The sequence below is a fragment of the Ursus maritimus genome, unplaced genomic scaffold, assembly GCF_017311325.1.
Source record: "Ursus maritimus isolate PB19 unplaced genomic scaffold, ASM1731132v1 scaffold_14, whole genome shotgun sequence".
NCBI classification, from domain to species: Eukaryota; Metazoa; Chordata; class Mammalia; order Carnivora; family Ursidae; genus Ursus; species Ursus maritimus.
In genome coordinates, this window is record NW_024423786.1 from 44,003,204 (window position 1) to 44,016,078 (window position 12,875).

At 57.9% G+C, this 12,875-nt stretch overlaps 2 protein-coding genes across 2 annotated transcripts in view; one reads left to right on the forward strand and one right to left on the reverse strand.

Moving 5' to 3' along the window:
• Nucleotides 1-4,342: 4,342 nt before the first annotated feature.
• Nucleotides 4,343-9,629, reverse strand: TMEM59L (transmembrane protein 59 like). The gene is made up of 8 exons (XM_040629003.1): nt 9,364-9,629; nt 8,274-8,430; nt 8,063-8,172; nt 6,780-6,932; nt 6,087-6,189; nt 5,463-5,580; nt 5,245-5,362; nt 4,343-4,989 (listed from the first exon to the last, which is right to left on the reverse strand). Exons 1-8 carry the CDS (start codon nt 9,526-9,528, stop codon nt 4,861-4,863), a joined length of 1,053 nt encoding a protein of 350 aa, XP_040484937.1. The 5' UTR covers nt 9,529-9,629; the 3' UTR covers nt 4,343-4,860.
• The window catches only part of CRLF1 (cytokine receptor like factor 1), an 18,168-nt gene continuing 14,819 nt past the window's right edge, over nt 9,527-12,875 (forward strand). The window contains exons 1-2 of the mRNA XM_040628251.1: nt 9,527-9,701; nt 11,401-11,493. Coding sequence (XP_040484185.1) covers nt 9,527-9,701; nt 11,401-11,493 — 268 coding nt within the window. The remainder of the gene's footprint in view (nt 9,702-11,400; nt 11,494-12,875) is intronic.

Genomic DNA, 12,875 nt, shown 5'->3' on the forward strand with positions numbered 1-12,875 from the left:
GAAGGAAGGAAGGAAGGAAGGAAGGAAGGAAGGAAGGAAGGAAGGAAGAAGAGAGCAACAGGTGGCAGGTAGATTCCTGTCAAATCCGCAGAGGCCTCCGAGCAGAAGGAGCAGCTATAGCAAAGGCCTGGAGGCTGGACCACTGATTCATGTGGAGGCTACCGCGGAAAACAGTGAGGACAGGACCCATTTTGTCTTCAGACCAAAAGGTAGGAGGGATATAACAGGAAAGGTGGTTGCCAGGTTGGAGAGTATTGAAAGCCTTTATTTTTGGGGCACCTGGGTGGCTCAGTCGGTGAAGCACCTGCCTTGGGCTCGGGTCGTGATCGCAGGGTCCTGGGATCAAGTCCCACATCCAGCTCCCTGCTCAGCAGGGGAAACTGCTTCTCCCTCTGCCCCTCCACCTGCTTAGGTGTGCTCTCTCTCTCTCTCTCTCTCTGACAAATGGATGAATAAAATCTTTAAAAAAGGAAAATTTAAGGGGCGCCTGGGTAGCGCAGTTGTTAGGCCTCTGCCTTCGGCTCAGGGAGTGATCCCAGCGTTCTGGGATCGAGTCCCACTTCGGGCTACTCCGCTGGGAGCCTGCTTCTTCCTCTCCCACTCCCCCTGCTTGTGTTCCCTCTCTCACTGGCTGTCTATCTCTGTCAAATAAATAGATAAAAAATCTTAAAAAAAAAAAAAGAAAACTGAAAACCTGATATTTTTTAAAAAAAGGAAAATTTAAAAAATAAAAAAGATAAATGATACATAAGTTAAAAAAACCCTTTATTTTTCAAGATTTTATTTATTTATTTGAGAGAGAGACAGAGAGAGCACAAATGGGGGTGGGGGAAGGCAGACGGAGAAGCAGACTCCCCACTGAGCATGGAGCCAGACATGGGGCTCGATCCCAGGACCCTGAGACCTTGAGCGGAGCCAAAGGCAGATACTTAACCGACTGAACCACCCAGGAGCCCCTATAGCCTTTAAAATGTAAGCAGAGCAGGGGCGCCTGGCTGGCTCAGTCGGTAGAGAAAGTGACTCTTAATTAATTTCAGGATTCTTCATTCAAGCCCCACGTTAGGTGTAGAGATTATTTAAAACTAAAAATCTTCAGGTGCCTGGGTGGGTCAATCAGTTAATCGTCTGCCTTTGGCTCAGGTCATGATCCTGGGGTCCCGGGACCCAGCCCCGCATCAGGCTCCCTGCTCAGCGGGAAGTCAGCTTCTCCCTCTGCCTCTGCCCCTCTCCGTACTCGCGCTCTCCCGCTCTCTCAAAGAAATAGATGAAATCTTTTTAAATCTTTTTAAAAGTAAATAAATAAAAGGTAAACAGAGGAAATCAGGTCGTGTCAAAGGGCAACAGGGAGTCATGGGGGGGTCAGCAGGGGAGGGATAAGGTCTAACCGCATGGAGGCAACGGACTTGACCAGGTGAGGCTGCTTCTAGAGTCTGAGAAACAGGGAGACATTCAAGCAAAAATAATTAATAATCACCTGCCCCATGCCAGGTCACATCTGAGGCTCTTGGGAGCTGCCTTCACGGCGTTTATAAAATTACGTTAAAGCAGGCCGACCTTGAAACAAGTGATTATTAATTAGCTGTAAACGTCAGGGCAGGGGCCGGAGCCGAACATGAGGCTAGCAAGGGATGCTGGCCCACTCTGAGGAGGCCAGGATGTCTTTTCCTGAGGAGGACCCCTTTTAGATGAGAACTCGGGCAAAGCAGGGCCGTGAGGGCGTTCCTGGCGTAGGGACATGCAAATGCAAAGGTCCTCGAACAGGAAGGAACAGGGTGGGCTCCAGGACGCCAGAGAGAACCACTGTGGCTGGAGCATAGTGGGCAAGGGGGAGAGCCTCCGTAGAAGTGATTGGAGATGCTCGTGTGGACAGATTGGGGGATGCCTCATTGGCCCATGTGGCTGTTTGGACTACTTGTGACAGCAGGAAACCCCGGGCGGGGCTGGGGGGGGGGGATGATATCCAGGATCAGATTGCTTTATCCTGACACCTCCAAGCTCCTGCATGGAGCTAGAGGGTGGCTGGAGGGGAAGCAGGGAGCTCCAAAGGGAGGCAGGGGCAGCTGTTGGACGAGAGGTGGTGGTGACCTTGACGTTGGTGGTTGCCAAGGAGATGGAGAGAAACATGTGGGCTGGAGGTCAGAGGAAACAGGCCCTGCCAATGGGATAAGGTGGAAGGAGGTCAGGGAAGACTCAAGATGCCACCCAGGTGTTCAGAGCCATTGAGATGGGAGGCGGTGGGCAAGGCGACTAGGGTCCCCTTTGAGCTGGACTGAGCCGTTACAGTGGCCATGGAAGAGTGGTGATGGTCACACAACATTGCGGATGAACCTAATGTCACAGAATTGTACACTTAAGAACCGATCCAAGTGGGGCACCTGAGTGGCTCAGTCAGTTAAGCGTCCAACTCTTGATCTCAGCTCGGGTCTTGATCTCAGGGTGGTGAGTTCAAGCCCCGCATTGCATTCCACACAGGGTACGAAGCCTACTTAAAAATAAATAAATAAAATTTAACAATTTTAAATTTGGGGGTGCCTGGGTGTCTCAGTCAGGTAAGCATCCGACTCGACTTCAGCTCAGGTCATGATCTCAGGGTGATGAGATCGAGCCCCGCACTGTTAAGCTCCTCGCTCAGCGGGAAGCCTGCTTGAGATTCTCTCCTTTCTCCTCCCCACCTAAAATAAATAAACCTTTAAAAATAACTGATTAAAATATGTGATATATGGGGTGCCTGGGTGGCACAGCGGTTAAGCGTCTGCCTTCGGCTCAGGGCGTGATCCCGGCGTTATGGGATCGAGCCCCACATCGGGCTCCTCCGCTGTGAGCCTGCTTCTTCCTCTCCCACTCCCCCTGCTTGCTTGTGTTCCCTCTCTCGCTGGCTGTCTCTATCTCTGTCGAATAAATAAATAAAATCTTTAAAAAAATAAATAAATAAAAATAAAATATGTGAGATATATATATATATATATATATTTGACCATCACAAAAAAAAGATAGAGGAAAAACCTTAAATGTGCACTAACTCTACCTAAATAAAATGAGAAATGAAGTACTTAGGTCTCACTGGCCACGTCGCAAGGGATCCATAACGCCACGTGGCTGCGGGTGTTGCAGACAGAATGTTTCCCTCATTGCAGGAAGTTCTATTGGGCAGCACTGGTCTGCTGCTGCTTCTTGCCTCCACCCAGGGACCGTTTCTTGGCAACATTCCAAGAGGCTGCCTTCAAAGCCCACCGGGACCCAGAACAATACCCAGGGGGCGAAACTGTCTTTTAATGTTGGATCCTGATGCTCATGGTATCAGGCAAGGTGCTGGCAGGAAGGGATGCCTCAGGAGTCAGTAAAGGGGCTATTTGCAAAGGTGTGGGCAGGGTTGGGGAACTGACATGAGGGGGTGCAGCACCCCGGGGGAGCAGTAGTGGGGAGCTGTGACCACGCACAGGCTGAAGGTTGGGGGATGCAGGGAGGGACACCAGGAGAGAAACACCCTGACTTCTCACTCTTCCCTCCTCCTACCTCCTGCCTGTGCTGGTCCCCGCCCACTCCCACCCCCTCCCCGGCTGACTGTAGCCGAATGCAGAGAGCCCAAGCGGATCTCCTGGGACGCAAAGCAAGGTGAAGGATGGATGGCTGATAATCAGCCCCACTTGGTTCCCTCTAACCCCCTGCACCCCACCCACCTGTCCCCCATAGGCCTCCATCACCCCCTGAAAACCTCCACCCCACTGACCACCACACCACTCATCCCAAACTCTCCCCAGGAATCTCTGACTGCCAGCAATAGAAACCACTTCAGTTGACTGAAGCTAAAAGGGGATTTTTTTGGAAGGATCTCTGGGAGTCTGCAGAATGGACAGGAAGGATGGAGAGCCAAGGCTCTCATCGGCATAGGCTGCTCCTGTCCTACAAGCTTCCTCTCCGATGCAAAGTACAGGGCAAGAATGCCAAGTCCGGACCCCTTGGACAGGGAAGGGGATAGGACCCACGGTCAGTGCCCTGAAGCTGCCCCCAGTGGGGCAGAGCTCCATCCCCGAAAGAAAGGGGAATGGAAGCCAGATGGCTGCAGCATTAACCAAACATTCTCCTCAAGATTCGACCTATGCATTTCAGAGGAGGGACCCCAAAAGGGAGGCAAGAAGGGGTACCGACCCATCCGGGCCAAGCAGGTAGCATAAGCCACTCTTCCAGGGACATCCCTAGTCGGAAGTGTGATGTGGGCTGGGCAGCAGCAGAGGGGCTGTCCCCATCTCAGGAAGGGCCAAGTGGACAGGGACCATGGCCTTGCTCAGGTTATTTTCCCAAGGGCAGATGGAAAGACAAACAGAAGTAGGCTCAGTCCAAAATATCTTTTATATACACGGTTTATTCCTCCCGACCCCCACACTGCAGCCCCAGCCTCAGCCGCCCTCCCAGCGTGGAGCTGCCCACCACCAACTCTCTCAGGGGCCTCCTCTCTCGGGACTGGATCTCTGGAGGGGGGGGGGAAGGAGGGAGCCCTAGCACAGGGTGGTTCCCCTGTGTCCTCAGCCCCCATCCTCCAAAGGAGAAGGGAGGAAGGAGGGAGACAGCACAGAACTGGGGTTTGAATACTCAAGAAGCTACAAGATAGAAGACAAAAGTAGCACACTCTGGGAAAGGGGGACGCAGGGAGGAACCAAGGCCAGATCTCTCGTCCCCCCCCCCCCCCCAGTAGGGGCATGGAAATCCCAGGACCCAGAGGGGCAAGAGGCGGGACTGGGGAAAGAAGGAGGATCAAGGATGGAGGAGCCCAAGGATGGTCCCACCCTGACATGGACTCCTGGGCACAGGGCAAGGGAGGCCCGAGGAGCCCCTGCACTGGGTGATGCATGGGCCGATCGAGACCTACAGCTTGGTCAGGTCCAACTTCAGCTTGTAGGGTGGGGGGCTGTCCCCAAAAGCATGCGACGGGGGAGGATACAGGGGCCAGTCTGGCTCTACCATGAAGCCCTTGTGCTGCTCCAGGGTCAGGGGCTGCAGGGGGAGGAAGAGGGAGGGAGGGAGGGCTACTGAGCCCCCACCCAGCCAGGGCTCCTTCCCACCCCTGATCTCAGGTCACCCCATCTAAGGGTTGGCATTGTTTCCCCCCACACACTCCATAAGGAAGCGAAGAAACTTGCCCAGTGTCCCACAGCAAGTCAGGGGACCTTGTCTTCAGCGGAGAGCGGGTGGCCTAATTCAGAACCAAGGAGCAGCCCTTCTCCCACCCCTCCGCCCGGCCCCACCCACCTGGAACTTGAGGTGCTGGCCAGGTGCGGTCACCAGGGTGGAGCAGCTCAGCCACAGCATCACCAGCACAGAAAGGAAGAGGCAGCAGGCCAGGATCCAGCGAGGGAGCCCCGAGCGCCTGACCCGTCCAGAAGGCACGCTCAGCGGTCCTAGTGGGGTTTGGGAGACCCTTCCCTCCAGCTACACTCCCATCCCACCCCCAGGGTCCTGCCACCCACCGGGACATGCAACTGAGGAAGTCGTTGTCCTGCAGCTCATCGGATTCCACCTTGGCCTTACTGCTGGTCTTGACTCGGATCTTGGCCTTCCTTACCTTGTCCAAGGGGCCTACAGGGTCTGAGAGACAGGTCATCTCTTAGCAGCCCCCAGGCCTCCCCCAAGAGGCCATGGCAGCCATGGAGAGGACAAAGGAGACCAGGCCCTGGGGCAATGGGGCATGGAGTCCTGGAATGGATCAGAACCCTGGGAAATGGACCATGGAATCCTGGGAAATAGACCATGGAACCTGGGAGCGCTAGGAGATGGACCACGGAACCTAGGAAGATGAATCACAAAACCCTGGAAGACAGACCACGGAACCCTGGGAGGTGGACCAGGGAAGCCTGGGAGGATCATGAATCTCCAGGAGAAGAATAGCAGAACCCTGGAGATGGACTGCGGAATCCTGGGAAACAGACCACAGAACCATGAGAGATGGATCATGGAACCCTGGAAGATGGACCAAGGAACCCTAAAAGTTGAGAAAGAGAAATCCCATTCCTAGAGGGTTCATTTGCCAGGAGGATTCCTTCTGGCACCGGAGCCACCTGTAGAAGGAACATTGGTCTAGCCTTGGACCTTACCCACATGCACCTCCAAGGCCTCAGGGTGGGATCCCCGCCAGGTCACCTCTACTCGCTGCAGACGGGCCCCCTCATGCCCCAGGCTCTCTACCACAGGCTGGGTCTGGGTCAGGAACAAGACAGCACAGAAGAGCCATTTAGAAACGCACCACCTTGGCCCTGATGTGTGTCCCATGTAGGCTACATTGTCCCATGCCCAGCCGGCACATAGTTCCGCTGGGTGCAGAGAGGACACCCTTCAGTGGGGCTGTGTCCTGTGACATCTGGGATATGGTTCCCTGCTCCTGCGGGCCTCTCAATTCTTCTTGACCCGATCCTTTAACTCCTGAAGTAGGAACATTATTTAGGCCAAGCCCATAGGATCACAGGGATTGGCTGAGAGATGGATACATGACCCAGCCAGGGCCAATCAAAGTAAGTCTCAACTGAGCAAAACCTTCGGAGAGGTTATACTCTAGAGCCTTAGGCATCTACCCAGCTATCAGGTGGGAAGAGCTTGCCTGGGAATGCAGCTTCCGCCAAGGGCAGCAGAGTCAAGGAGGGGAGTGAGACCATGAAGCCCTGAACCTAGCTGGGTCTGAACACTGATCCCCCGAGGACTTGGCATCCCGTGAGCCAACAGCCAGTGCATCCCGCCGTCTTACCCTGATCACCCACTTACCACACTGGCACAGCCCCCACCAGAGCGCTCACCTGGAACACCACAACCTTCCCGTTGTCAGTCTGCAGGTAGTACGTCCAGGTGGAGGAGACAAAGCCCTGGGCCGAGTTGACAAGGTCATTGCAGAGGGTGGAAAACAAGTCCAGGAGCGAAAGGGCCCCACTTGGAGCTTCCAGGACCTTTCTCTGCCAAGGGAAGGCCCAAGGCACAGACATGTCACCAAGGTAGGGAGGTGAGCTGGGAGAGTTCACCGTGACCGGAATTTGCTAAGTGGTTTGGGGCGACAGGGCATCATGCCGTGAATGCTGCATTTGGCTCGCTGCTGCCCTTGGAGAAGGGGATTGCCCTTTCTGAGCCCTGAAATGGGGATGATTCTCTTCCGTCCTGGGGTTGTTACAAGACTTTAACTAGACGATGGCACAGCACCAATGCATAATATGTAGTAGCTGCTATTATTAAAAATTCCCATCATCATTCTTATTTTGACAGCATCAGGAGAGAATTCAGAACAGGAAGGAATGATAGCGCAGTGTGCTTTTATGAACAATGAAGTCCTGGAGGGGGTGGAGGAAAACGGGTGAAGGGGAGGGACTTTCTGGGGAACCTTAATCCAGGGGTCTCTGGCTGTGATAAATGATTTCCTATGCCTTAGTTTCCCCTGATACAGTGTTTCCTAGACTCACTCACGGACATGATGGGTGAGCAGTTATTCTCTCTCCCTGGGGTGGGGGGGTTGCTCCTCCCTGAAACTCAGTTCGGAGCCCCCCCCATGACAGTGGCCACCTGTTCACCAAAAGGAAAGTGCTTAGACCAGCACCTGGCATGCAGTAGGAGCTCAATAAAGTCAGCTCTGATAGCACTGAGGATGAGTGAGGTGAGGGGTGGTCACAAGCCTGGGTGGCACCAGCTTTAAATCCCATCTCTTGCCCAGCCCTAACTGTGTGACCTTGGGCAGTAGCTTCGTGGGCATGAAATGGGAGTGACACTGTCCCAGGTGCCTCTAGGTGGCATGAGGAATTTGGGACGGGCTGTGGTCAGGCCCAGACCAGGACAAATGATTGATATCCACTGGCTGTTTTCTGCCATTTACTCCCTGTACGGTGGTGGGAGGGGAGGCGCTTCCCATATCACAGAGATGATAATTAAGGCTTGAGGCAAGATATGACTCCATCGAGGATCCCCAGTGAGGATCCCCAGTGAGCCCAGAATGGACTACAGAGCCTGGGAGACTCCAGACGTGAGTGTAGATTGGGGGGGCGGGGTAGAGAGAAGGGGGAGGGGATGGTCCCAGGGCCACAGGTGGGAGGGTGCCCACCTTCTGCTCTGGCTCTGGCTCGGGTTCAGGCTCCGGCTCCGGGTTCTGGCTCCAGCAGCCCTCGCTGCAGGCCTGCTGCTCCGTCTCCTTCACGTAGGCCTCCACACAGGCTGGGGGTGGGGTAAGGTGGGGAGGGGGCAGGAGGGGTGACTAGAGGGGGACCCTTCCCAGGCCACCTCTCCCCACCCTGGCCCACCCGGCCAGCCCTCACCTGCTTCACACTCAGTCTGGGTGGCGTTAGGCTTGGAGCTCCTTGCCACAAATCGGCAGATGGAGAAGAGGCGGCAGCCGCGCTCACAAGCACTGATCAGGACAGCCCTGTCATACTCATAGGGGGACTCAGAAGGGTCCTCCTCCTCAAGCTCTGCCTGGGAAAGGGGACATGGGTTTCAGGCGGGGGTTGGGGTGGAGGAGGGCTGCACTGCACACAGTCAGAGCAGGAGGTAGGAGATTTGTTGTCCCCTCCCTCTCCCCCCAAACCCAGAGAGACTGAGGTGGGGAGGGGAAGGCTAAGAATATTAGTGGGGGTTCTTAGCTCTGAGGAAGGGAGAGGGGGGTGGACCATGGAGGACACTGGGTTTGGGCAGTGGTTGTAAAATGGATAAGTTGAAGAGAAATGACCCCCCCCCCCAAGGGTCCAGGCAGGAGGGCAGAGATTGAGGGGGATTCTCAGGCCTGAGGAAGGAGGGAGGAGGCTAAGAGGAGGAGGTTTTGTCATCTCTTCTGGCCTGGGAAAATGGAGATCCAGCTGGTGGGGGGTGGGTGAGGATGTGAATGGGGGCTGGTAGCCCTTGGAGAGGTAGGGAGGAGGATGTGGAAGGAGGAGGAAGAGGAAGAGGAGGAGGAGAGGACCGTCAGACCTGAGGGAGGTGGGGGATGGGCGCCCCAAGGGTCTTTGCGCAGCAAAGTGCGGCCAGAGCCAGCGAGGGGGCCTAAGAAACCTCAATCCCCTCCCCGCCCCTCCCTTGGAAGGACCCCCCAACTCCGCATTCATCGGAGGGACTCGCATCTCCAAACCCTCTCCCAATCCGAGGGACCCCCCCCCCCAGTCCCTTCCCCGCGGGAGGAACAACCCCCATCTCCATCCAAGGGATCCCCGACCCCAGCGCTCGCCTCGACAGAAGGGACCCCAGTCCTTCCCTCACCAGAGGGACCCACCTCCATTGTTGAATCCCCATTTCCGACTCCTTCCCGCTCAGAAGAACCCCTATCTCGCGCTCCCAACGGAGGGAACCGCATCCCCCGCCCCTCCCCCACCGGAGAGATCTCGGGTCCTCCGGCTGGCGCCGCATGCGCTTCACCTGCGAGAGCTGCGGACCAGGATAGCGGTCGCGGCACCGCAGCTGGCAGCTCTGCGTATCCCCGAGTTGCGGGGCGAAGGGGTCGCGGGCGGGCGGCGCAGGGGTGGCAGGTGGAGGCTGCAGCAGCAGCAGCAGCAGCGGCGGCATCAGCGCGACCGAAGCCATGGCCGTGCCGGGAGCGAGGGGCTCGGGGGGGAAGCCGGCTCCTGGCAGGCACCGAGGATGCAGCGGCGGCGGCGGGGACCGGGTCGCTGACGTCACCCGAGCGAGGCAGCCTGGGAAGGGGGGGCGGGGGATGCGGAGAACGGGCGGGGTAGCCGCGCTGCGGCACCGTCGGGGTGCGGGCGGGGCGGGGCAGGTGGACCGTGATCCCCTGCCGTCTGTCCCATCCCGGGGGTGCTATGGCACCGCCCTCGTATCCACGGGCTAGAGGATCTCAGCCAGCGCTATGGGGCCAAAAGGAAGCAAATAGGGTGATTGAATGGGGTGTCTCTTGGCCAGGGGATTCAGGGATGGCCTCCCCGAGAAGGCAAAATTTGAGCTGGCCACGCGGGGAGGGCAATCAAGGCACAGGGAACACCGAGTGCCCTGAGGCGGGAAAGAGAGTGTTGGAAGAGAAGGTAGGAGGGCGGTGCTGCTGGAACCAGAGACTGGAGATGAGGGACATGAGCGAGGGTCACAGCGCTGTGTCAGCGAAGGTGTCCGGAAGGTCCGTGGCATCATGTCCTTTGCCACCCAAGTGAGAGAGATGGCAACTTTGTAATTGGTTTGCCTCTTGTAGGAAGCCCTCCCAGGCCCTTCAAGGTCCCCCCAGCCTCGCCCACTTCTGGCCCAGCGGTGACCCACAGGCCTGGGGGATCTAGCGCTCTCTACCCCAACTGGGGGCCTCTCGGCCCGGGGCTGAGTGAGAGGGGGCACAGAGGTGCAAGTAGGCGCGGGTGGGAGTGCTGCTAAAATTCCTAATTCTTCTGGGAAAACTTGGGACAGACAGGACACTTCTGGCTTCCATAACTGCCACACTCCAAGGTGACAGATTGGAGCCCCATGGATCTCGGTTTAAGAGGTCTCCCTAGCTTCCTCTCTGTCGGGCATGATAGTGGAGGCGCCTCCCTAAGCCTAGGTCCCCCGCAAAGACGACCCCCCCCCCCCGCCCGCTGGCATGCCGCGTGCAGGTGCCTGCCGAGGTCGCGCTGCCGCCCGCGTGGCTTCCGTCTACGCTCCGCCCCCACAGACGGGGCGGCAGCCACTTGGGGTCGGCGGGTGAGAGGGCGCCGCAGGTTCCGGCAGAGGAGGAAGGGACCCCGGGGGGGGCCTGGTGCACCCCCTCCCCGGCCGGCCGCGGCGCTTTCATCTCCGCAGCCTCGGCCGGCCCCCACGTGGCTTAATCAGGCGCGGCTGTGCCTGGCGGCCCCTGAACATCTGGATCCCGGCGCGGCCCCTCCCCCGCCCCGCCCCTCCTGGGCTACTCCGCTGCGACCCTGCGGCAAGGGCCTCCAGCCCGCGGTTTTCGCGAAAGCTAGTGAACCCCGGGTCTAACCCGCCGGAGTCAGAGCCTGTGCCTTGGGAAATAGCCATTAGTTAAGACCAATGCTGTCTCCCATTTCACGGTGGGAAACGTAGGCTCCAGGACCCCTCAGCAGAGCTAGGATTCAAGCCCACACTTGTCAACTCGGAGCCCTGCGCGCTTCTTCTACAATTACTGTGCTTCATTCATCCCAAACAAAGCCCTTCCCAGGAATTTTCTTGCAACAACCTCTAAGGAAGTACCGGTAGCGTTGTCTAATTTACAGATGAGGAAACTGAGGCTCAGGGTGGGAAAAGGGGTGGGCGAGCGACAGAAGCAAAGAGAGGCGGGAGGAGGTTGTGGCATCGGACATAAGAGGCGTCACTTAAAGCGCAACAGGAGGGAAAGACTCCCCGCATCCTTTTGCGGAAGGGGAAACTGAGGCTGGAGAGGCTGGGGCGCTGGCCTAGGTTGCCAGAGAAGAGCGAGAGGGCTTGGTTGCCGCCCACCCACCCCCCTTTCCGCTCCACTAGGCCGCTGGGGGCTGGAGCGGAAGGAGGACTTGACCCTGGCCCCCCAGGTGAGCCCCCGCGCCCCTCCTGCCGTTCCCGAGGGAGCAGGTCCAGGTGAGGGGCGGGAGGGCCGGCGGGCGGCCGGGGTCGGGTTTCAGGAAATCCGCCGACATTCCTTCGGGGCTTAAGAGGGAAAGTTGACTCGGCGCCGCCCCTCGCCCCCCCCCACTTCCTACCCCCCGGGGCGGCCCGGCCGGGGGCGGCAGGCGCGGGGCGCTGCGGCCGGCCTGGGCGTGAATCAGCGGCTGGCCGGGCGTCCGGGAAGCGGCGGCCGAGGTCAGGGCGGGCATCGGACAAGCGCCCTTTGTCCCTTGCCGCCCTCACCACGACCCCGCTGACCCCCACCCTCAAGCTGGGTACAGGCTGAGGAGGAGGCACGGCACGGTGGCGCCGGCGCTTGCTGACGGAGGGGCGGGGGGAGGGGAAAGGGGCACAGCTGTCCGCCCCCCCACACACACACCGCAGCTGGCGCCTCCTAGAACCCAGACGGCCGAGGTTCTCCAGGGTGCCGAGGGGCGGGGAACCCAGGCCTCCGGAGCCAGTGCGCAGAGGCCCTGACCTAGACCTAGGCAGCACTCCTGAGGCCCCACCTCCAATGCCTATGGGGTCTGAATTTCTCAAGTTCAGCGCACAAAGCTTTGAACCTAGGCATCCCAGGTACCCGGCTCAGGCTCCAGAGTAGAAATGATAAAGCTGCATCTTCTCCTGCACACAGGTCCTGAACCCAAATTCTGCTGTCCCAACTCATGTCCAGGTCCCCTGCTTCCTGGGAACCCAGGCCTGGAACACGGGTGCTAATCCCGTACTGAGGGACCCTGAGCATGGGAGAAGCAGTGCTGTGCTCTACTCACTCCCACTGGCTCTGGGTTCCTAGGGACCACTGAAGGTGCTGTTACTACTGCCTTCTCCCCAGGGTCCCCTCGATGCCCTTCAGTTACACAGGGAGCTGGGGCTGGAGGGTTTCCTCCAACCTAATCCTTAGATGCAAAGTGTGCGGACTAAGAAGGAGCCCTTCCCTGGCCCAGGTGGGGCCCTCTCTCCATCTGCCCCCTCAGTACATTCCCAGCCACCTTCAAGGACTTGGGTCAATATTTGCCAGAAGTTGCGTCAATGCTGGTTCCCCTGCCAGCGCAAAAGGCGGTCGGACTGGGAAGGAAAGGGTTAAACCTCTGGGAGCACTGCGGGCAGGGAAACGAGCACCTGGGGGTCAAATCTTTCCTTAAAGTCAAAGGTACGATGTAAAGGTTACCCGGGGGAGAGAGGGCTTGCTCCAGGGCAGGGCTGGGCAAATGATCCTTACCCTTCTGTGGGTAAGGACCAGAGAGGGATGGCTACCAGCTTGGGTCACATAGCAAGTCAGGGGGCGTGGGCCTCACTTGGGACCCCAGGCAGCATCATTCACTGGGACCCCAGGCAGCATTATTCACTAGGACTGA

Excerpts from the sequence above, each read along its gene's own strand:
- TMEM59L (XM_040629003.1), bottom strand. The coding sequence starts at position 9,528 with ATGGCTTCGGTCGCGCTGATGCCGCCGCTGCTGCTGCTGCTGCTGCAG. Across the intron at positions 6,933-8,062 it reads AGCCAGAGCCAGAGCAGAAG|AGAAAGGTCCTGGAAGCTCC; the intron begins GTGGGCACCCTC and ends TTCCCTTGGCAG. Across the intron at positions 5,581-6,086 it reads GGCCTTGGAGGTGCATGTGG|ACCCTGTAGGCCCCTTGGAC; the intron begins GTAAGGTCCAAG and ends CCTGTCTCTCAG.